The sequence below is a fragment of the Emericellopsis cladophorae genome, assembly GCF_022114955.1.
Source record: "Emericellopsis cladophorae strain MUM 19.33 chromosome Unknown NODE_45_length_187309_cov_120_362465, whole genome shotgun sequence".
NCBI classification, from domain to species: Eukaryota; Fungi; Ascomycota; class Sordariomycetes; order Hypocreales; family Bionectriaceae; genus Emericellopsis; species Emericellopsis cladophorae.
The window spans coordinates 135,124-157,381 of record NW_026250970.1 but is presented as its reverse complement, the minus strand read 5'-3'; the positions used below and the strand labels follow the sequence as shown (position 1 = coordinate 157,381).

Genomic DNA, 22,258 nt, shown 5'->3' with positions numbered 1-22,258 from the left:
TTCGAACATCCTATTAGATGGTAGTCTGGCGCAATTAGGTAGGTGGGATCGAGGTGGCCGGTGGTAGCATCAACCCAGGAAATGCATGTATGATATACGTTCCCGAACACGTTGTATGCGAGGCGTCCTCGAAAAGCACAATGGATGCGGATATTGTCCATGTTGTTAATTCATTGTTTAGTCTATCCTCTTGAAGCACAATGTTGTGATGGGCTGCCCCTTGACGCCCCCGAAGGAAAATGTCCGGTACTCGACTCTTCCGTCCAAGACGAACCCCTCCCGGTCCTCGAACCATTTTCTTAACTCTGGCTCGGTCCAGTTGCAGCTCGTGATAATGAAGAAGCCTCCCTTCTTCACCAATCCCAGCACCCTATCCCTGTACCCCTCGTTCAACCGCCTGCCCTGGCTGTCTGTCTCAGAGCTGAGCGAGATAGCATCAAAGGTCCCCTTATCCAGGACAACGTCCCACCCCGCTTGCGCTTGCGCTTGCGTATCATTCAGAACTTCTAACAGCGGACCGGAGAGGATGTCCCAGGTCTGGAATTTAAGGCATGGATCGCTTGGCCTCGAAGCTTGTATCGACGTTGCCAGTTCAATGCTCCGTGGGGAGTAGTCCACGCCCAGCATCCTACCCGTCCACGACTCCTTCGGTGCGTCCGCGCCTTCGTCTTGTTCCTGGTCGTCGTCATTGTCGCTGCTGTCCGCGCCAGCATCTCTGAGGGCGAATAATAGCGAGCCGTTACCACAGCCAAGATCTAGAAAGGTGGTTGTATCGCGGGGCAGGTCCTCTGTCGCGAGATAAGACAGAATCTTGGCCTCGGCGTCCGAGTCGTCGAACCAGACTGTTCCCCTATCCGACGGATTGGCGGCATGGTTCTTTACCTCGTTCGTGTACAGGGAATCCCAGCTGCGCGAGCGTTGTCAGTATTGTGCGGTCAGTAGATCGGGAGGTGGGGTGGTGACGGACTAGGCTTTTGTGCCCAGGGCTGAGGAGGGCAAGTGCTCCGGGTTGGTATCGGGCATTTTTTCTTCACCGATTTAGGGGGAAAACTTTAGTGTATAACGACTCTGATATGTCGCATGGATGGGGAGAACGTCGAGCTTTGGCTTGAAGCTATCGCCAAAAGCCTACATCGCGTGGGGTGGTGGAGTGACAGGATGGATGACCCAAAGAAGCTTAGCGTGGTCCCTTTACGATCTGCATCTTTGGAGCCTTGCACTTGGGCCTTGGACGTGCCATGCGGACGGCCCTAGCATTGCACACGCCTCATCAAAACTTCATTTCTACGGGTAACTTTCAAGCGAGTGGAGACGGACCATTGCCAGGAGTCATCACATGCGGGTGTTTCGAGACAGAAAACGTCTTTGTGGTTGTCAAGCTGGAGAATGAGGATCGAGCTGATGTATTACTTCAAGCCCGTCCCATCGCAGTATGTGTATATTGTGGATATAATCATACTAGTGCCACCAATGCAAAGGACATGGGTGTATCTCTTCCCTCTTCATGACAGCCAACCCCCCTTGGGTCATGTCTCTCTCATGCCAATCAATCAGTGTCCAAGCCACACTACAAAAGGTCCCCCATCCCATAACGCCAAGCAAGCAACATGAACAAAACAAGAACACGGGCCCGCTTAGTAGAAACTCTCCACTATCGTATCCTTCATGCTGTTATTGATGTTGCTGGGGCCCATGCCCTCGCCCAGGCGGAAGACACTCTCGATAACGCTCAGCTCGGTAGCGGTGGTGTCCAGGCCGGTCACGGCCAGCCAGTCGTTGACGACCATGCCGGCGCCCACCACGTTGCTGCCGCGGTTCACCGAGCCAGCGACGAGGGGCACTTGGAGCAAGCTCGACAGCTCGTCCTGGTCCTGGATGCTGGTCTTGGGGTGCACCAGGCCGCCCTGGTTCGACAGGCTCATGTAGCTGCCCACAAGCACATTGTCCGCTACGGTCTGGCGGAAGACCTCCACGCCGAGCACGTCGGCGACAATCTCCTCGGTTTCCCGCTCTAGATCCGGGTGGATCAGTGCAATGTGGTCGTTGGCGACAATGACGTTGCCTAGAGCAGAGAGACGCTCCTCGATTCTCTGGATACGCACGCTGTCGGGTAACGAATTGCGCAGGTGCTGAAGCTCCTGATCTGTGGTGGTCGTGGGCACAAGGAGACCCTTGCGGTTGCCGGCTGTGAGGCGGCCAATGATACGGGTGCCAGCAATGGTCGTTCGGACGGTAGGGACTACATCTTGGAGCTCGGCCTCAAAGACACTGCGACCTGTGAGTCAACGGATCCGGATTTGGCCCTGGGGGAAAGGTGCTTCGACATACCTGTAAAAGTTCTCGCTAGCGCCCAGGGCCACGAGAGCGTACGAGTTGGTCAGTGTCGCAAAGACGCCGACTCTGCGCACTAGTTAGCGATCTGATTTGATGTGCCGTTTGGTACCGTTTGATCCGTCTCGAGCCACAGTGGCACACACACACAACAAGGCAATTTTTGTTCGTGTCGTACTGCCTGTTGACCAAGATTGATGGCGGGGGCGGGGTATCACGAGGCACTCACTCGTTGGAATTCTCGAATTGTGCGCGGACCGCCATGATTGATGCTCTTGCTGTGGCTGCGGCTCCTGTGTCGTGAATGTTGAGGATAGGTTGGTGTATGCGTTGCTGCTACCACGGACGGATGTGGTAGGCACCTAAGTAGCAAAGGGTTGGTGATGATGCCGTTGGAAGATTTGATGCTGTACAGGCCTGGCCTGCAGTGACTTTTTTTCGGGGCGCGGGAGGGTCCGTATTAATAAGAATAGGAAGGCCCTGAGCCAATGTGCTGTACCTTCCCTGTTGCTGCTGAAAGGGGACTAGACCGGAACCCAGGCTTGACTTGTGGGAGTCATCGTCCTCCCTCTGGGTCCCGTCTCGCGCCTCGCATTGGGAATGGCCGGGAATGAGTCAACATGATCCATATCCACATCGCCATCGAACCCTGGCGGGACGCTCTGTTTTTCTCGCTTTGATACGCTTCCATGGCTGCTTGCTCAGAGTCATACGCAAGGACCCTGGACCGTCGCCTCCTCGGCTGTGATTGAGCTATTAATCAGACAAGTAGTTATCGGATCTGTCACACTATATCACCTTACGATCTGCCTTGGCTGATTGATTATCAACTGGTTCTTGCTTCATGACAATTCTCGGCATCAACCTAGGGGGTTCCAAATCTGAAGTGACTGCAACTCTGGCAGCCCTACCTCATCCGCCCGCGTGCCACGCAATACTGAACTATGCACTGCGTTGCCTATATCTGGTGGTAAATTCTCGCTCTGGAGGCTCTTCTATGCAACAAACGCTCCTACGACGCTTCAGTAGACCATGAAGTAGGCATCATGACTTAGCTGCTCGCTTTATATCATCATTCATCATCATCACAGCGTCCACACGGGTGCCTTGAATAGCACTTGCCGTCCTCTCACCTCCCACGCCATGAAGCCCGCGAACCGTACCCGAGTCGTGTCTCTAGATTGAGCTGCACCGTATTCTGCGTCAGCACTGTTCCTTGTTCCGGTAGTTGAGACAACGCTGCCCTTGCGGCTCGACGACATTGCGCCGCCGCCCTGTGTGATCCACGTACCAGGTTTCGTTCTGTCTCCGCGGCTCGTACCTTTGTCCTTGCCGTCCTCCATGCTCGACTCGCTGTCGCCATCCTTCTCCAAGGCCGGCAATTCGAGCTCCCCTATCTCCATGATCTCGGGGCGAACAATGTCCCTGGGCAACGGATACGTGATGGCAACATCACGGCTTTCCAGCGGGGTGTTTGCAGCAATGCCGACGGCCAGTTCGACAATCATCGAGGTGCTCCCATCGACGCCAGGCGGAGCAGGCTGGTTGAGGTGCTGGCAAAGGTAGGCAGTCAACCCAGCTGAGGCCTTGGCTATTAGGGCTTGCCGGTTCTCGTCAGCTGCTGAAGATCCAAGGACCTTCTGCAGACCGTCAAGTGTGGTCATTCGCCACTGCACAACTTTGTTTGTTAGAGCCGCAAACTCTTCTTGACTGTGCATGGTGTAAGCATTCCCACGAATGGATTGCTCAATCTGTTTGAGTTGGGCGCTCAGCATTGGATCCAGGCCGGGATGGAAGCACTTTCCAAACAGCTCATCCGCAAGCCAACGCGAGATGACGCCCCGCCCAAGCGCTGTCATCTCTTTCGTGCCAGTGGACAATGCCTCTGGACTAGCAAACAGTGCGATCCACGATGGCAGACTCTTCCAGTCCTTGCGGATATTGAACGAAAGGTTGTTGATGGCGCCATTCAAGCGGTTGAATCGCGTCAGGTACTCACTATCATCCAGAGCAGTACGGGACTGGGTAATACGCTGGTTGGCCACCGCATTCTGGAGCACCTCGACTTGCCCAGTGAGCTCCTCCAGACGGTTCTTACCCTCAAAGTACAAGCGCTTGACGTTTTTGTACTTTGTGACTATGGGCTAGTTAGCAACATTGGATTGACAGCGGGAGGCAGCGCAAATGGGTGTGAGAACGTACGCAGATCCTTGAAAGACTTGTCATCGTCGACGCCACGCTCAGGTTGCGGGCTGTGACGGCCCTGGTCAAGACCAGGAGATTCGAAGCGAGGTGTCACGTCTGCGCGAAACGGCCCGCCCGCAGATGCCGGCTGGGAACCTGATTGATTCGCGGGGATATTCAAGGCGCCCACGGACGAGTTGCTCTGACGGTAGCTTGGAGGAAGTCCAGCTGCTGTCACTTCGCCCTGGGATCGCGCCGCTTTGTCGCCGCGGTTCGCTGGTGGTGCTCCTGCGGGTGGCGGGGCCATCACGGCGTGCTGAGGCTGTGGGCTGAGTACTAGTGGGGCAGTCGGCAGATTGGGCGACGACACAAGACCGTCGGTGTGGTTTGGTCCAGGCGAGGGCTGGACTGATTGCTGACTGCCAGAAGGCTGATCTGGGTCCGTGACGGGTGATTCGTACGAGGCCTGAGAGATCGTCTCAGAACTGGCAGGGTGCTGCTGTTGTTGCTGGTGGTGTTTTTGGTGCTGCGGGGGAGGCGCCCCAAGGTGGCTGCTCACAAGGCGAGGCTCACCGACTTGCTGCTGATAGGACGAAGGAGCCGAGCCGAACTGTTGTTGTTGCTCAGCTAGGAGAGGCTGCTGAGGTTGATGGGATGGTGGTGGGGGAAATTGAGGATTTTGTTGCTGCTGCAACTCGTCGTGAGGTTGAGAACGCTGGTGCTGAAGCTGCTGCTGATCCCGGGACCCCTGTTGAACTAGAGGCTGCTGTGAGCTGAGCTGTTGTGAGTGGGGCTGCAGCTGCTGAGGGTGGGGCAATCCCACTTGCTGCTGCTGCTGCTGATGCAGAAGCTGCTGATTATGGCTTTGTGGCGGAAGATGATGTTGGTTGTGAAACTCGTCGTCGTAGGGGGACGAGTCAGAGTCTTGTGCGACTGGGCGGATTGTTGTTGGATCCAGTTCCGGCTGACCTTGCCCTTGACCTTGACTTTGGTCTTGACCCTCTCGTAAACGATAGTCACGATCCACCTCACCACTGATGTAGTGGACTTGCTCGTTCTCTCCTACGTCGTGAAGTGGCGATGCCTCTAGGCTATATGATCCCTGCCCTTGATTCCACTCGCCTTCCTGGTAGTGGTGACCGGGTGGGAGAGGCTTGGACAGGCGAGTATTGATGGCAGGAGGGTTGTTTTCCCTCTTAGAGGGCCGTCGAGCAAGACCGGTGATATTGTCGTAAGAGCTTCCTCCAGTGAAAGACTGGCCCTGGTCGTATAGTTGCTGCGTTTGTTGAGCTTGTTGCTGCGCCGCCTGCTGTTGATTCTGATCGTTCTGCGATTTGCTGGAGCTGAAGAGTATACCCTTAATGAACTTTCGTTTCGACTTCTTCTCTTGCCCTGGCACCTGCGCTTGTATCGGAGCCTGCGAGTGTTGGGTTGGCGAGTACGCTGCTGAGCTTGATAGGTCTTCCAACGAGGTGGAACTATAACCGTGCGGATGTGTGAATTGCTGTGTTGACTGGTACTGCGACCGCTGTCGTGGATCAACGTGGTTACTGAAACGCTGGCTCCGCGAGCGATTCACCGTCGAGTCGGGTGCCTGTCGCGCATCAAATCCAGACACTTCGTGGGCGGCTGGGTCGGATGATTCGTAGGGCCCTTGCTGCTGTATGTCATGGAGCGATGGCAATGGGGCACCGCCAGTTCCGACGCTTTGCGCAATCTGTTGTCGCGGAGGATGCGGCAGCGATGATTCTCTAGAGGGATAGTGGTCGTCGGACGGACCAGCTGAGGGTGGCGCGTTCGGATCGGCTTGGCTCTGCGTGCGGCTCTGGCCGTAGACGTGGCCGCGCTTGGGATTCGGCTGTTGATGCGGTTGTTGACCAGGTCCCCCAGCTCCAGGCGTGGCCGGCTCAGCGAGGGCGTTGGACGAGCGGTTCGTATGTCTGCCCAGCGAAAACTGCGGCATACTGCAGTCGGAGAGGAAAAAGCAGAAACAAAGGAGGGAAGGGGGAGCGGAGCGGACGGAAGATAATTAGAGGCGGGATGCTGTTTGGGGACGAGGCGGCAGTGGACAATGCAAACTAGAGGCCTCGTGGTGCTGCGATTGCTTCGACTGGGATTGCGCTGCGCGCTTGGGGCCGACTTGGAAGAGGGGAGGAGCCAATCTGGCTACCCAACAGCTTGGCTGGTATCTACCCAAGCCACAATGAAGGTCCCAAAGGGGCGCGGAGCGGTTGTGTCTGCCCAGTAGCTACGTCCTGCTGCCGGTGATGGGCTGTTGGTGCAGTTGACGTTAGTGTGTACAATGGTCTGTGTACTTGTAAGAATGCAAGCTCGAATCTCCAGGAGGAATGCCAATTGGTTCGTGTGGGGCATGTAAGCAACGCCAGCTGCTTCCCCTCTTCCTCGTGATGCCTGACAGCAAGTCACAGTCGCGTTCCAGGGTGTTGTGCTATTTATATTGCCAGATTTGACCCAGTGTCAGTGCCTGTCCGAGCTGGGGTTGGGATCGAAATGGGCGCGGGCGCGGGCGCGGCGCCGTCGACGGATCCCCTGAAGCTGTGGTTGGCTGTCTTTTTTTGGAGTCCTGCTGCTGATACAGGAGATCCTCAAAGTTGCCAATTCTGCAGTGATTACGTGTGGCACGCCAAATGGCAATCGATATTTCAATATCTTTCGCGGTTTCTGCAGACTGTGCGTCTATCAACTGCACAAGTGACTTAAACAAGGCAAGGTCTTAACAGCCGTAAGCTGCCCTATCGTCGCTTATGTAAGGACTGGAGGGGGTGCTGCTCCGCTCCAATCGCGAAATGGAGCGCACAGGAAGCAACGAGGCTAGCTGGAACGACAGTCTTGAGGTCAGAGCCGGCAAAAGAAGAGTTTGTGAGGCTGATCAGTTAGCTCATTGAGTCCTATCGACAGTGACCTATTAGAGGGGAGAGGGGACCTCGACAAGTTGTCATCCATCATTCTGAGTAATGTGGTCAATGCTGCGTGACGTGTTGAGAGTCAGTTTTCATGTTGTTCAAGATTCAGCAAACGCCTGCCCACCAGGCCCCTAATACCATAGCGGCAGATTATCGCAATTCGGCTCGCGACAGACCCGATAACCAAGACAATAAGAACAACTGGTTTCCTGAGATGAACTTGAACAACACGTTGCTCTGATTTTACTGATGAAGTTCTGGTACCAATGCACTCATCTGCAGGGTAGGTATTACGATATCCAGGCCAAATATTGGGGCCGATCTCGGCCTGCACCTTTGAGTTGGATTGGTGCCTCCAGTCGCATTCATTCCCGCCAGGAGGATCTCAGCATTTACAACTTAAACTCATTTTGTGTAAGTGCTGTCTCTAATGAGGGTCCATGATATATGCGGGGAAAAGATAAGGGATGCTGGGCAATCGGAGACAGCGCGTTCATAATCCCAGTGGGACCTTGTCATGTCGAAAGTGCGCCTAGGGTGTCACGTATCTTCGTGCTACATAATCCGTTGATGCCCCAATCCGATCGTATTGTTTTGTTCTAGACTCCTCACTCTACAAGGCGTTTGGGACCCCCTCACTCAATATGCTTCTTACGTCGCCGACGGTCATTGCAAGCATAGCATTGCTCACCGTGGCTGTTCTTGTCTCCCGGACAGTCAAATCACCCCTTTGGAAAGTGCCTGGGCCCACCGTGTCCGCCTTCACTTCGTTGTTACTGAAATTGCACGAGTTGAGGGCTGATCGGACTCTCTATATACAAGAACTTCACTTGCAGTATGGCCCTGTGGTTCGGATCGCGCCGAACGAGGTCTCGTTCACGTCATGGTCTGCGTTGAAAGAGATATACTGCTCTGGGGGAAGCGGCTACGAGAAGACTGAATTTTACGATCTCTTCACAATATTTGGTCGAAGGACAATGTTCACTACTCTGGGCAAAACCGATGTGAGTAGCTGATGGTGGTAATGTCCTCGAGATAGCTGACACAGTCGAGCATGCCAAAAGGAAACGAATTCTAGCAGATCGATACGCAAATTCCAATGTCATGCGTGGTTCTGCCATTGCGGGAATCCAAGAACGTTCGAAAAGATTCATTGCAAGGTGCACCGCAGGAGGACTAGCAGAGCATGATGTTTTTGTAAGTTCAAGAGGCGCGCATTTGGGCCGTGAATGCACTCTTGGCTAACAAACTCCCAGGGCTGTAAGAACGCTCTGCTATATCCATTCAGTGCCGGGCTTACCAAGTAGCTTTACATGCTTACGCTTGTGACTGCGTCACGCACCATCTCTTCCACCCCGAGGGAACCGATTCACTGCGAGATGTTCACGATGAAGAGATGATGCACCAGGTTGCCGCAGACGACAGCTTCCAGAGTGAGACTAAATCCGACCCCCTTTCACCAGAACAATGCCAGGCTGACAGCAAATCAACATCGCAGATCGATTAGTGTCTTTCCATGCCCCAACTCTCCACCGCCTCGCATCAGGTATCCTCAACTTCTGGTGGAAGCCCCGAGAGACACCTCTCATGGAACGATATGTGCAACAAACCAGCAAACAAGGAGAAGCTGAACCTTTCACCCTTCTGAGCCGCTTACGCGAAAAGACAGGCAGTCTTGACGAGGTAGATACAGCCGCGGAATGCCTGGACCATATTGCGGCCGGTATCGACACGACTGGCGATGGGCTCTGCTTCTTGATGTGGGAGTTATCGCAGCCTCGATCACGGGATGTCCAGCAACGCTTACAGGCCGAACTCAGGGCAAGTCCGGATGCTCCCCTTGACCAGCTCCCGTACTTGGACGCTGTGGTGCTCGAGGGTCTCCGCTGCTTCCCACCGATCCCCATGTCCTTACCGCGCTATGTGCCGTTAGGCGGTCGAGTGATCGACGGCACCTGGGTACCCGCGAAGACAATAGTCAGCTGTCAGGCGTATTCTGTGCATCGTCTGAACCCCAGTGTCTTTCCAGCGGCTCATATCTTCAACCCAAGTCGATGGCTGGAGGAGGACGGGGATACCGATAGGCGGAGGTTGATGTTTGCCTTCTCCAATGGAGGGCGAGGCTGTATTGGCAAGCAGTAAGTCCTCACCTGCTATATCAAGGAGAATAAAGATATTGATGTCTTCGCAGCCTTGCCTTGGCGGAGATGAAGACTCTCCTTAGGGATACGTATTCAGCTTATACCACGACTCCCCACGCCTCCATGACCGAGGAAAGCATGGCCATGGCAGACCAGCTGATCTCTTCAAGGCCCAGAGACCAGAAGTGCCTGCTCCATTTTGAGCCTCTAGACTCCCGTGGTCATTCCCATAGCGGGACTTGAGCACTAATCAAGTCGGCTGATCAGTCAGTCTTATTGATGTGAAGGCGCTTGGTCAAGGTATGTTCCTGATTCCGTTTGCCTTTTTTTATATTTCTTTTTTTACTTTCATTCGGGAACATCAAAAAGGGGCCAACCGTATTTTGCCTGTGACTGGCTGAAGGAAAGGTTTGAAGATGGCAAACTCAATTCGACGATGCGGGACTAGTTGTACCTTATGCAACCTAGGGATAGCCCCAAGCAATAGGCGTAAACACACTACCTACCAGAGGCAAATGAATTATTCCTGGGACGTCATGAGTGTGGTTCTGTCTCGCTTTATGCCAGGTAGAGTCCAGCATCCTAACCGTGTACGCACCGTGCACGCAAAGACCGCTCACGGGAATGTCTACGAGCATGTACCGCTGGAAGTTTTGTCTGCGAGGTGTGCAAGCCTCAACATGGAGAGCAAGAGCCACCAGTTTGCGGTCAAGCATGAGACGTTCCCGGAAGATGATTATATCCAGCACTGAAGACGCGCACAATCATAGTGTCCAGCGCACTGTGGGCGGAATGAGTCGTGCAGGACTGCAAGTGCTGGTTGGTGCTGCTCGCCCCTCTGTCCCGCCTGCAGCGCTTCCACTTTTGAAAACTCTGCCCACACGTGCACGCACCTCCTCTCCAGTCTCCGCGCGCTTCCCACAACCATCCAACTTGTCCAACAACAGGCCTCGTCTGCGACAAAACCATCCCGATTGTCCCCACGAAAGATCATCGACTTTCAAGTCGAAAGCAACCGCTACATTCTGCGCACGAAATCAACACTTCGGCACCCCACGACACCTGCTGCGTCTGGCGTTCGACGACAACCTCACCTCGTCCGCTCTCGCACCACACACCGACCACATAGCAGCCGCCAGAGGAATTGCTGTTTATGTATCAGTACGATAAAGTCCCTGTGTCCAGACACTTTTTCACGCTGCAGTTGTTTCGCATACCGCGGCAGCCCTCGAGTCCCGACATCAGTTCTGACGGTTGAACTTTCATCATCAACACGAGATTAATGTCGTCTCATTGCACCATTCACAACTGTCATCAGTTCGCTCCTATGTCCAGTATAAGTCATACTGAGCTCTAAAATCGCCCGTGCCTTGCACCTCTTCGTCACCGCCACGTCCCAGCACATCTTCACATGACACGTCTGTCACCATAAGGTCATTCAAACCCGACAAGCCAGCGGAGACGATCTCGCACATCTTTCCACCACCTGTAAAATCGTCCCTACGCAAACCGCCAACATGTCTCTCATCAACGTCCGCCGCGACGTCAGCGATCCCTTCTATCGTTACAAGATGGAACGGATCCAGACCAAGATCGAGGGTAAGGGTAATGGTATCAAGACCGTCGTTGTCAACCTGCCTAGCGTGGCTCAGTCGCTCGCCCGCCCTGGTGCTCATGTCATCAAGTACTTTGGTTTCGAGCTGGGTGCTCAGACCAACATTGACCCCAAGGACGACCGTTGGATCATCAACGGCGCCCACGATTCCCAGAAGCTGCAGGAACACCTGGATGGCTTCATCAACAAGTTTGTTCTCTGCAAAAAGTGCAAGAACCCCGAGACTATTGTCAACGTCAAGGATGGTCGCATCCACTTGGATTGCAAGGCTTGTGGTGAGCTCTCCGAGGTCGACCTGCGCCTGAAGCTTAGTGGTTTCATTCTGAAGAACCAGCCCAAGAAGAGCAAGAAGGACAAGGCCGAACGCAAGGCTGCTCGCAAGGCTAAGCAGAATGGCACGGCTGGCGAGAACGGCAACGGCCACGTCAGTGGTGAGGACGACGGCTCCGAGCAAGGCTCCAATGGCAAAGACGACGACGATGCCGTCAGCGACGACGAATTGCAGAAGATGCAGGCTGAGGCTCCCACGATCGACGCTAATGCCGAGGTTAAGGACGATGATTGGGCTGTTGATGTCAGCGAAGAGGCCGTCAAAGCACGCCAGGCTAAGCTTCCCGGCGAGCTGAGGCAGAAGCTCACCTTGGCAGACGAGGACGATGAGGAGGGTGGCAGCACCGTCTACGATGATCTGGGCAACTGGATCGCTGCTCAAGCCGAAGAGAAGGGGTCTGTCGACGAGATCGATTCGATCGACATCTATCTCAAGGCCAAGGAGCTCGGCATCGAGTCCAAGCACCGTACTGTCCAGGTTCTGGCTCAGACTTTGTTCGACGAGAATATCACGACTCAGATCCCCAAGCGCCAGTCTATGCTCAAGCAGGTAAAACTACTCGCAACCTACGTTCTCTCTAGACCTTTTGACTAACGTAATCTAGTGCATCACGAGCGATCGCCACGAGAAGGCCCTTCTTGGTGGAACCGAGCGTCTCTTGGGCAACCTTGCGCAGAAGGACCCTGAGATCTACACTCAGGTCACCAAGATCCTGCAGCTCTACTATCACTTCGACCTCATTAGCGAGGAGGTGGTTACCAAATGGGGCGCCAAGGCTTCCAAGCGCTACACTGACGTTTCTGTGTCCAAGAAGGTCCGCAAGGCCGCCGCTCCCTTCCTGCAATGGCTCGAGGAGGCTGAGTCTGAGGAAGAGGAATCTGACGACGAGTAAGGTCGGGTCCAAATGTTGGTTGATCTTGAACACTCCACTCCTTAGTTGTTTGAGCCATGGAGAAGTATCTCGTACATGCAGGATAAGATGAGTGCTAGTAGACAGATTGCTATTCAATTTCCAGTGCTCCTGCTGCATAATCTCAAAGTACTTCATCCCGTGACAGAATGAATCATAGCGACCCTCTCTATGAATTGGCTCGATGTGGCTGCGCATGCGTCAGATATCCTGTTTGTTTAAACGAACGCCCTGTATTATGATGCCTCGGGAGCATCCACATCCATATCCCCGTTGTTTTGTTCAGATAATGGTGCTTCGCCTGTATCAGTACCGTTCACAATTTCTGTATCCGCGTCTGCGTCCTTTTGATACAGATAATCGCCAAGCTCATGGCTAGCATTTTCGACGTTCTCGTTGAGTATTACCTTGCCGGCAATGTTGTCTGCGTTCAATCCTTCGACGAGCGCTGGGAGGCTGTCAACAACCGCTTTGATTGCGGCATCATCACGGCCACCTTCTGCTTTCAAGAAGGTCTCGTGGCTTTCTGGCGAAGCCGGTTTGACAAGAACGTAGCGGGCATCAAAGTCCATGTCTTTGGCGAATTTGGCAGACTAGTGATTTGTGTTAGTGTTTATCCCCGTTCCAGCTCGATCAGACTGTCAACTTACGTCAATTTCCATTTCGATGATAGGAACCTTGCCGCTCTCTGTGACTACTTCAACAACCTTGTAGCTTGTGCCGTAGGCAATCTCGCCTTGCTCCACGTTCTCGATCAGACGATCTCCGTCGCGGAGTTGATTGAATTCAGGGCCCTTGACGAAGTGAAAGTCCTTTCCATCTGTTTCTCCGTCTCTGGGCTCCCTTGTGGTATGTCGCACGACACGTTCGAAGACACCCTTGCGTGCCTCCATGAGCTTCTGAATGATGGATGACTTTCCTGCACCCGGAGGACCAGAGACGATGACAGCTTCCCGGTTGGCGGGCATATATTCGTCAGCCGCAATCTCGTCCGCTGCAACCTCAGCAACAATGTCCTCCAATGGTTCAAATATTGCTGAAATATCATCCGGATTGTCGATCTTGTCGAAAGCAGCCAGTTTGAAACCGCGTGCTATCCGCATAGCTCTCCAACTCTGACTCGCCTTGCGTTCCTGCGCCCGCGCTTTCTCCGCCGGTGTCTTTGCCATCTGGATATCAAAGTCGCTGTCGTTGATTTTGGCCTTGAAAGAGTCCAGGTCTGGTAGTTGGTAGCGCTTTGGGTCTTCGAGCTCCTTCAAAGCTTGGCCGGGCGCTTTGGGCTTTAGAAACTCCATAGGTACTGCACTCATCGGCACTGGACGGAGCCTCTTGCTGGTGGTCACACGTAAGGCCGATGCTTGTGCTTCAGCCCATACTTTTGGATCAATGGGGTCGCGCTTGATAGGCGGACAGCTTGCCATCTTCCAATACACCCAGTTCTTGTCTCGAGCGAGAACAGTCTCGATCACCCTGTAGAACGCTTTACCGGGTACGTCCTTCCGCATGTATTCTGCGATCTTGTCTTTGGTCTCTCTTGCCCAGCGCGCCTACCATCGTAAGTGTATGTCTCGTGTAATGGGATTCTGGAGGACTCACGTCTTCCTCGCTAAATTCCTTTGTATACAGCAGGGAATGGTTAACCTTAGGTCCATCGACCACTGTCCTCTCTTTTGCAGCTTCTATCCAGGGCTGGATCATCTTGTCGTATTTGGCTTTTGGTTCTTTGGTCCACGACAAGATAAAGTTAAGCAGAATTAGCATTTGAACGAGTATGTGGCGGCGAAAGGTAAGGTCGCCAATCTAAACAGTCAGTATGCGCCTGCAGATGCGTCTTGTTTGAGACATACCTCAAGCTCAAAGAGATCACGGCTTGTCAGGTATCTCGGGTTGTAAGCCTCGGCACCTTCACCATCCTCGAGGCCTTCACGCTTCCGCTTGAGACTTGACTTGGGCTCGTCGACTGTGCTTGACCTTGATGTTGCCGAAGGCAATGCAACAAACTTCTTCACAGTTTCTTCGACGCCTCGCTGGAATGGTTTGAGGTTTGCTGGCTCAAATAGCCTCAGCGGTTGACTGAAACTTTCCTGCAGAGGCCAGAAAAGGTCATAGAGCTCGTCGTTTGACAACGGAGGACTCGAGGTTTTGGGTGTCCCAGTATCTGCTTTCTTCCCACCAGGTTTCTCGGTCTGTGGTGCTTCGGTAGCTTTGTCCAGGTTTTCTTCTTTGTCAACCTCCATTTTATCCCCACCTTCCAAAGGCTTCTCGTATGTTGTCACGTTTTCCGCGTGGTATTGTCCGCGAAGATTGACCGAGCTTTTGTCGCCTAGAGGAAAGTACTGGAACAAGAACACGAACACTCTTCCGCAGAAGGCGGTGTCCTCTGCTCTGGAGAGCCTTCGCAGCAGCTCGTTACAGCTGCGAAGCACAATGAGATGCGATTGTTTGTAGAACTTGCTCACGCATCGCTCGCGCCGTGACTCCAGAAAGTCGAATATTATTCGACATCCGGATATTGTCTGGCTCGAAAGTAGGTCCTCGACAAGCAGGAACATGAGCGCCGGATCGCCATGGCCTATATCGGCAGTGAAGAATATGATGTCGAGCAGGTTCCAGATGTTGACAGCCTCGGGGCCGCTGATCGGCGTGCTGGCCTGCCGTCCTGTTAGCATCTGTCACGCACCTCCTTGGTGTACCCTCCTACCGTCAATGTGGCGAACTTGGCCCGTGAGGCTACCTCAACGACATTGTGTTTACGGGTTTTGGCGGCGAGTTTCTCCGTATCGTCGGCCTGCTGCTCCGCTGCTGTGTAGTCGCTCAACACCTGTGATAATCGTTCCGAGAAATCGTGAAGATCGTCTTTCTGGAGAGGAGGGTTGATGCTCAATGAGCGGTCGTCCGAGGGAGGCTTGACAGTGATCGCCTCTCCCAGCACTTCATCCAGGAATGTACGAAAGGCGATCACGCCTGGCGACGTGGTGTTTGCGACGTCGATTGAGGGCATGGCGGCGGGTCGACACAATGGTAGCTGCGATGGTCGCGCAGCGACTTGCTCTAGCTCTGCATGAATTCGAATTCAAAGCTCGATCGGATTTGCTTTTATATGGGTCAGGAGAAATGCCAAGTGGTAATGAGCACGCGTTCTTCGAGTGTGGACGTTGCGCAACCGACGATTTTCTGATTCCCGGGAAGGCTGAGTGACAGGATGTAGGCGAAGGACTGGACAGGAGGGTACTTGGCTGGGTCAGTGGTCAAAAATAAGCCGGAGCTAATGCCACCCTAAGATCGCCCTGCTTGCTTTGCCTATTTTTGCCTCGCGCCTGCTGCCGCGCTGAGACATGTACCTGAAGCTCAGAGGGGCAACTCGCGCCGGGATCTGTCTGCAAGGCTGAAATTTCCAGAACGAATTCGACGTCGCGCTTAAATGCCCATAATAGCCATCACCACCCTGCCAAAGCCACATCAGTCTGTAGGGCACCTTGGACCATTTCAGCATTCTACTGACACGCGATTCCACGAGACGTGCTTACGCCCTAGCTGAACCCACGACTGATGGTGCGTGGCCTGCGTAGCCATGCCTAACGCAAAGAGCACCAAGCGACTCAAGGGCAAGGGTGCGGCAAAGGCCCAACCACCTGCGCAGACGACCGTCGAAGACCATCCCACACCCGCTGAAATCGAAGAGGAGGAACATGCTTTTGTGCGGCTTGCTCGGAAGCATTGGCTGAAGACAGGGAAGAAGGCAGCGCAACCTAAGGTGAAGAACGATGTCGTGAAGCAAGGGATATGGGATGTTCTCGACCGCGAAGGCTTCCAGTACAAGTCATTGCGCCTGATTGAGAGCCTCCAGACCTTGGAAAGCTACCTGTGGCCGGGATATACGGAGGATTCGTCGAATTTCCACGTGCTGCTCATTGTTTTGATCATCAACGTGAAAAGACGCGAGCATCTGGAGACATGGAGTACGTATTCCACCCCATTTTGTCCTGGCATCACTAACCGAGTACTCCCAGGTATCTTCGAAGAGCGGCCAATCGAATTTCCCTCCCTGTTTCGCCGAGTGCTATCGATGATACTTGACCGATCCCTTTCCATCCCCGTCAGAACTCACCTTCTGTCGTTCCTGATACATGCCTTCCAGAGCCTTGACTGCACAATCATCCGCAAAGAATGTGCCCCTTTGGTATCGATTGGCATTTGGCACAATCTCTCCAACGAGAGCGCACGCGAGGCGCGGCTGAACGAAAATGCACATCTGAGGAAAGGGTGGCGGGCAACGCTCAAGCGATATGACGCTGCAGACGATGCATCCAAAGCCAAGCTTCGCTTTGAAAGGTCTTGGCTGTACACTCTGTTGCTGGACTTCCTTGCCACGTTGTTCAGCGGCTCAGGTACGTCCGAGGAGACGCTGTATTGCGAGCGCTTCACCGAATTCATTTCGGATCTGCAGAGCCAGCTACCTACGCGACGTTTTTTCAACACCTTGTTGCACGACTTGCATCTTTTACCTGCCATGAAGCTTTCTCCGATGTACAACGAACAAAACAACAGCCTTCTTCGCGAACTACACTCATTGCTTGTTCACTACACCTACTTCACCATTGACGACCAGACTGGCGCGCAACTCACACGCTCAGAAGCGTACGATAAGCATTGCAAACGGCTTGGGCGCTTGCAGCGCGTCGCATTGAAACACTTCAAGGACAAACTCGCAGTTCTCGCACTCTCAAACTATGGGGCCATTGATAAGAGGGATGAGCTGGAGTCACTACTGCAGCCGTTGACAGACGCCGAGGTAATGCAGCTGCTTTCACTCCTGGACTTGAGAGTGGAGTATCCAGATTCAGTCAATATCCCCATGGACAGGAAATTCTTCATGGAGATCATCCTCTCCTCCTTCGAAGCGCGGCCCACTTTCCAGGAGTCGACGCACAGAATGGGACTGACTCCGACGGAACAAAATCTTTTCGATGAGAGCTTCCAACGCGCTGACCTGTATGATGGATCCCGGCCGCTCGCCTTGCCCAAACTCAATCTTCAATACCTATCCGTCGGCGACTTCCTCTGGAGGGCACTAATCCTATATCGCCGCGAAGCCTTTTATGGCATTCGCAAGGATATTGACACAGCTTTGCGCAAGCTGCGCCCAGAATCCCAAAAGCCTGGAGACACAAAATTTGCTGGGTTTTCGAAGATGGCATTGCCAGTCGACCGACCTTCGTAAGTTTCATAACCACGAGAATCCTCATGTATTGGTTAAACTAACTAGTTCATAGAATCCTTGAGGTTGTACCCCCATTGGTCGGCGAAGAGTATCCTTCCGTCGTACGTGCCGAGGTGGCCGTGGATATCCGGCGGGTAGGAGATGGAATTCGTAAGGAATGGGACTCGTTACGACCGGACGATGTGGTGTTCCTGCTGGCAATTGAGCCCCCTCCTGCGGACTCTCTGACCAACGGCGCCGACGTGATATCCGAACACGAAAAGATGGGTATTTCGCACGTGCGCACGGCAGTCGTTACTCAGATCACGGACGACAAAGGTCGCCATGTCAGAGACGGCTCGGCAGGGTTGGACGGCAAGCGACGCATTCAGTTGCGACTCGACCCAAAGAACTTCGCCCTGGATACCGAAAAGACGGAAGCAGGGCAACCCGACCCATATGGGAAGATTAATATCATCCTCCGCCGTGGCAGACGCGAGAACAACTTCAAACCTGTTTTGGAGTCCATTCGGAGCCTGGTTCTCTCAGAAGTACCTCTGCCATCTTGGCTTCACGAAGTATTTTTGGGCTACGGCGACCCCGCGGGGGCGCACTATAAACATATGGCCAACAGAATAAAGAAGGTGGACTATCGCGACAGCTTCCTCGACTGGCACCATCTGATTGAGAGCTTGCCGGGCAAAACTGTTGAACCCACCGACGATGCGTCAGGGAGCTTTGCACCCCCTTATGTCCTGGAGAGCGTGGAACGGACAGAAGACGCCCCGGTGCAGCAGAAGAAGCCGTCCAAGAAGCGACGACGCGATGCTGATCCCGTTCCTAAGAGGGATGTGGAGGCATTCAAGGTCTCTACATACACACCTCCGAATAGAGGCCCCTACGAGGTCGATGCACCTCGTCTGAACACAATCCGCTTCACACCTGCTCAGACCGAAGCTATCATGTCTGGGTCTCAACCAGGCCTGACAGTCATCGTTGGTCCCCCAGGTACGGGCAAGACCGACGTAGCGACGCAAATCATCAGCAACATATACCATAATTTCCCCGAGCAGAAGACTTTGCTAGTGGCGCACAGCAACCAAGCGCTGAATCAACTATTTGCCAAAATTGCCGCTCTGGACATCGACGAGCGGCATCTGCTGCGCCTGGGCCATGGTGAGGAGGATTTGCTGACAGAGAGCAACTTCAGTAAACACGGGCGTGTCGAATCCTTCTTGCAAAATCGGGATACATATCTCCAAGAAGTGAAGCGCCTTGCCACGAGCCTTGGAGCACCAGGCGCTCACGACAACTCGGCTGAGACAGCTGGATATTTCAATACTGCGTACATTGAACCGGCATGGTCCAAATTCCTACAGATTGCAAACGCCCAGGAGTCGACTGTTGCGGAGATCATCACTGCCTTCCCGTTCCATGAATACTTTGCGGACGCGCCCCAACCCTTGTTCAATCCAGAAGCAGAACGAACGCAGGTATTGGATGTTGCTCATGGCTGCTACCACCACATTTCCAAGATCTTCACCGAGCTCGCGGATGTTGTGCCATTTGAGATTCTACGCAGGGAGCGGGACAAGACGAATTACCTGCTTACCAACGAGGCCCGCATCGTTGCCATGACCACGACACATGCCGCCATTCGGAGGGGTGAAATCGCAGGACTCGGTTTCCACTACGACAACGTTATAATGGAAGAGGCTGCTCAGATCACCGAGGCGGAAACCTTCATTCCGCTTGCGATGCAGAAACCCGTGGATAACGAGCTCCAGCTGCAGCGAGTTGTACTTTGTGGCGATCACTACCAGAATTCCCCAGTCATACAGAGCCTGGCGTTCCGACACTATGCCAACCTGGAGCAGTCACTCTTCTCACGACTGGTGCGACTCGGTGTGCCAACGATCATGCTCGATCAGCAGGGTCGCGCAAGACCGTCAATCGCCAAGCTTTACCAATGGCGATACCCCAAACTGGATAATCTACCCGACGTGCAGAATCGACAGGAGTTCCTGAAGGCCAACGCTGGATTCAAGTACGATTTTCAATTTATCAACGTCCCCGACTACAAAGGAAAGGGCGAAGTCGAGCCTACACCGCACTTCATACAAAATCTTGGAGAAGCGGAGTATGCAGTTGCCATCTTCCAGTATATGCGGCTACTGGGTTACCCAGCAGAGAAAGTTTCCATTCTCACAACCTACGCTGGTCAACGTGCGCTGATCAGAGACGTACTGAACCACCGATGCGCGAAGAATCACATCTTTGGCATGCCCAAGGCTGTGTCCACCGTCGATAAGTACCAGGGCGAACAGAATGACTACATTATCTTGTCTCTTACGAGGACATCGAGGGTTGGATATCTACGAGACGTGCGTCGCATGACAGTAGCTGTCTCCCGTGCTCGTCTTGGCTTATACATTCTCGGGAGACGTGAGGTGTTCGATGCGTGTGCGGAGCTCCGACCAGCTTTCGACCTCTTGCTAGAGAGGCCAGATAAGCTGATGCTGGCGCCTGGTGAGCTGTGGCCATCGAAGAGGCTCATTGCGGAGGAAGACGGGGCTCTGCCCAACGAGGTCGCCATGGAAAATGTCGAGCATCTCGGTCAATACGTGTATGAGATGACAAATACTCGGGCCAAGCAGCTACAGACTGAGCAAGGTGGCCCGACGGTCACAACGATCCCAGAGGAGAATGGGGATGGTCACGAGCAAGGAACATATGATGGGGAGGAAGCAGAGGATTTGGAGCCGGATATCCACGAAGTCCGCGAGGGCGAAGCTTGAGCATTAACGCGGCAATTACAGTAGAGCTTCCTGGCAGACACAATGGAAAAGGTGACGGATGATCAACCACAGCTCAGTATATCCGTCCAACTTGGCTGACCTCGGAAGCAGCGAGCGAACCAGATGTATCAACATGCAAGCGTACAGGTGCTCGATGCTTTGCTGAAAGTCCTCGACTTCCCAATAAATGTAAAGGGCCTCCCAACTCGTGAGAGATCGCGAATGTCCTGCAAATGTAACTTAATACGTAGCTTGTGCATGAACGCGCTAGTGCGTGTTGCACGTGGGCATCTCAACACTCTGATTACTGACTCTTGATTGAAGCTGTACGTACGTACTTGTAGTTTAAACCCTGTCCCGACCAAACATCCAATCAGATTAATCCGGGAGCGCAGAATTGGCAGCCACAGGCGAAGCAAGAAGCCCAGTCAGCGGTTTTCTACATGTATTATTTCCTACGGCCAGCTTTGGTCCCTTGGATCTTGATGGTGCGCGCAATCTGTATCTGGACTTGTGGCGGAGCGGGATGCCCCGAGCGAGGCCTTTCCCACTTGATGATGCGCTAATCAGGACACACAAGTGCGCATAATCAGACCACTCAAGTTTATCACTGGCTAATAGTTAGTCCGAGGAGAAACTTTAACTATGTGACGATCAACGAAGAAAGCTTCCGGTGAATGACGTGCGCGTCGTGTAGGGCTGTAATTAATCTTTAACCAGAAAAGGCCCTTTGTACGTACATGCGCGCTTGAATCAGGGCTCAGGCCACGCAAGAGGTGATGGCAACTGGGGCGCAACACACAGTGTGAATGACACCGTGTGTATGGCCATGTCGCAGGGCTTCCGTCACAGTGCGTGCGACGCAGCCCCGGGATGCATGTGAGAGCTGCTTGTATGACAATGTTGACTGCATTGCTGTGTTATTAATTTCATTCATTTTTGCGCTACGCCATGCCGCAGCAGATACGACTCAATGACAAAAAGGAATGACATGATTCAAGTACAGTAAAGGCCGGGACGGTCAGGGTGGAGATAGCCAGCGCAGTTTCAGGGTCCTTTTTCTTGCAGCCAGGCGATTACCTTCGTTACCCCGTCAAAGGGGGTGACGGAGCTATGACCCTGATATCATCGTTGGGAAGGAGGGTGTGCGTGCCTGGGCCGCAGGCAGGGAGAGGCCACTCCGAAATTGGCGTCACCACACCTGGCGTAGGCGCATGGGATTGTTTCCTCGGAATTTGCCCATTGACTACCCTCGTCCGCCTGCTTACCTTCTGCTTTATTATTAAATGAGCACAATGAGCAACCCTTCCCATCATGTCACGGTAGAGCTGCACTGGATACTCGAGTAGACAGAGTCAGCGCGGCGTTCTTTGTGGGTTGGAATGATGCTAGATCAGGTCCTTCTTTATCTGAAAGTCGTCAGCCAAAGTGCTGCTAATAATTGTTAGCCTACGTTATGGGCGGCGGTGCCTTGCTCCTCATCGTCATCAATTAGTGCTGGCGGAAGTGAAACAAACTTGGTAAGTCTTACGGCGCACTGTACTCAGCAGGTGCAAATCGCCTGCGCGTACAGTGCCTACTTAGATATAGGCCCTACTCGAGTCGCCTACGATGCTTCTTGCCTACCTTGGAGGGGGTCCCCTACCGGAGCCAAAGGCTGAAGGAAAGCACCAAAGCCCAGCAACTACATGTGCCCATCCAGAGTTAATTTAAGTCGAGCCAGTGGTTAAGGTCGACGACTGGAGTCGACTAACCTAGGTACAGTGAGTGGCCTCCCGAGAGTCTTGCTAGTGATTGGAGTGGTAGTAGGGTGATAATAGAGTG

At 53.6% G+C, this 22,258-nt stretch overlaps 6 protein-coding genes across 6 annotated transcripts; 2 read left to right on the top strand and 4 right to left on the bottom strand.

Annotated features, from left to right (window-relative positions):
• Window positions 1-177: 177 nt before the first annotated feature.
• On the bottom strand, window positions 178-1,023 carry J7T54_002825 (uncharacterized protein; the record flags this gene model as incomplete). Its single annotated transcript, XM_051508537.1, has 2 exons — window positions 178-907; window positions 968-1,023. The coding sequence occupies 2 exons, from the start codon at window positions 1,021-1,023 to the stop codon at window positions 178-180; spliced, it is 786 nt and encodes a 261-aa protein (XP_051360413.1).
• A 611-nt stretch (window positions 1,024-1,634) lies between these two features.
• J7T54_002824 (eukaryotic translation initiation factor 6) lies at window positions 1,635-2,595 on the bottom strand (the record flags this gene model as incomplete). The annotated part of the gene is made up of 3 exons (XM_051508536.1): window positions 1,635-2,268; window positions 2,329-2,400; window positions 2,561-2,595. 3 exons carry the CDS (start codon window positions 2,593-2,595, stop codon window positions 1,635-1,637), a joined length of 741 nt encoding a protein of 246 aa, XP_051360412.1.
• An 821-nt stretch (window positions 2,596-3,416) lies between these two features.
• On the bottom strand, window positions 3,417-6,478 carry J7T54_002823 (uncharacterized protein; the record flags this gene model as incomplete). Its single annotated transcript, XM_051508535.1, has 3 exons — window positions 3,417-3,517; window positions 3,653-4,468; window positions 4,534-6,478. The coding sequence occupies 3 exons, from the start codon at window positions 6,476-6,478 to the stop codon at window positions 3,417-3,419; spliced, it is 2,862 nt and encodes a 953-aa protein (XP_051360411.1).
• A 4,619-nt stretch (window positions 6,479-11,097) lies between these two features.
• J7T54_002822 (Eukaryotic translation initiation factor-like protein) lies at window positions 11,098-12,418 on the top strand (the record flags this gene model as incomplete). The annotated part of the gene is made up of 2 exons (XM_051508534.1): window positions 11,098-12,075; window positions 12,131-12,418. 2 exons carry the CDS (start codon window positions 11,098-11,100, stop codon window positions 12,416-12,418), a joined length of 1,266 nt encoding a protein of 421 aa, XP_051360410.1.
• A 254-nt stretch (window positions 12,419-12,672) lies between these two features.
• J7T54_002821 (THO complex subunit-like protein) lies at window positions 12,673-15,437 on the bottom strand (the record flags this gene model as incomplete). Its single annotated transcript, XM_051508533.1, has 4 exons — window positions 12,673-13,029; window positions 13,087-13,983; window positions 14,284-15,087; window positions 15,138-15,437. 4 exons carry the CDS (start codon window positions 15,435-15,437, stop codon window positions 12,673-12,675), a joined length of 2,358 nt encoding a protein of 785 aa, XP_051360409.1.
• Window positions 15,438-16,007: 570 nt separating this feature from the next.
• On the top strand, window positions 16,008-20,434 carry J7T54_002820 (Intron-binding protein aquarius-like protein; the record flags this gene model as incomplete). Its single annotated transcript, XM_051508532.1, has 3 exons — window positions 16,008-16,395; window positions 16,447-17,653; window positions 17,710-20,434. The coding sequence occupies 3 exons, from the start codon at window positions 16,008-16,010 to the stop codon at window positions 20,432-20,434; spliced, it is 4,320 nt and encodes a 1,439-aa protein (XP_051360408.1).
• Window positions 20,435-22,258: the final 1,824 nt, after the last annotated feature.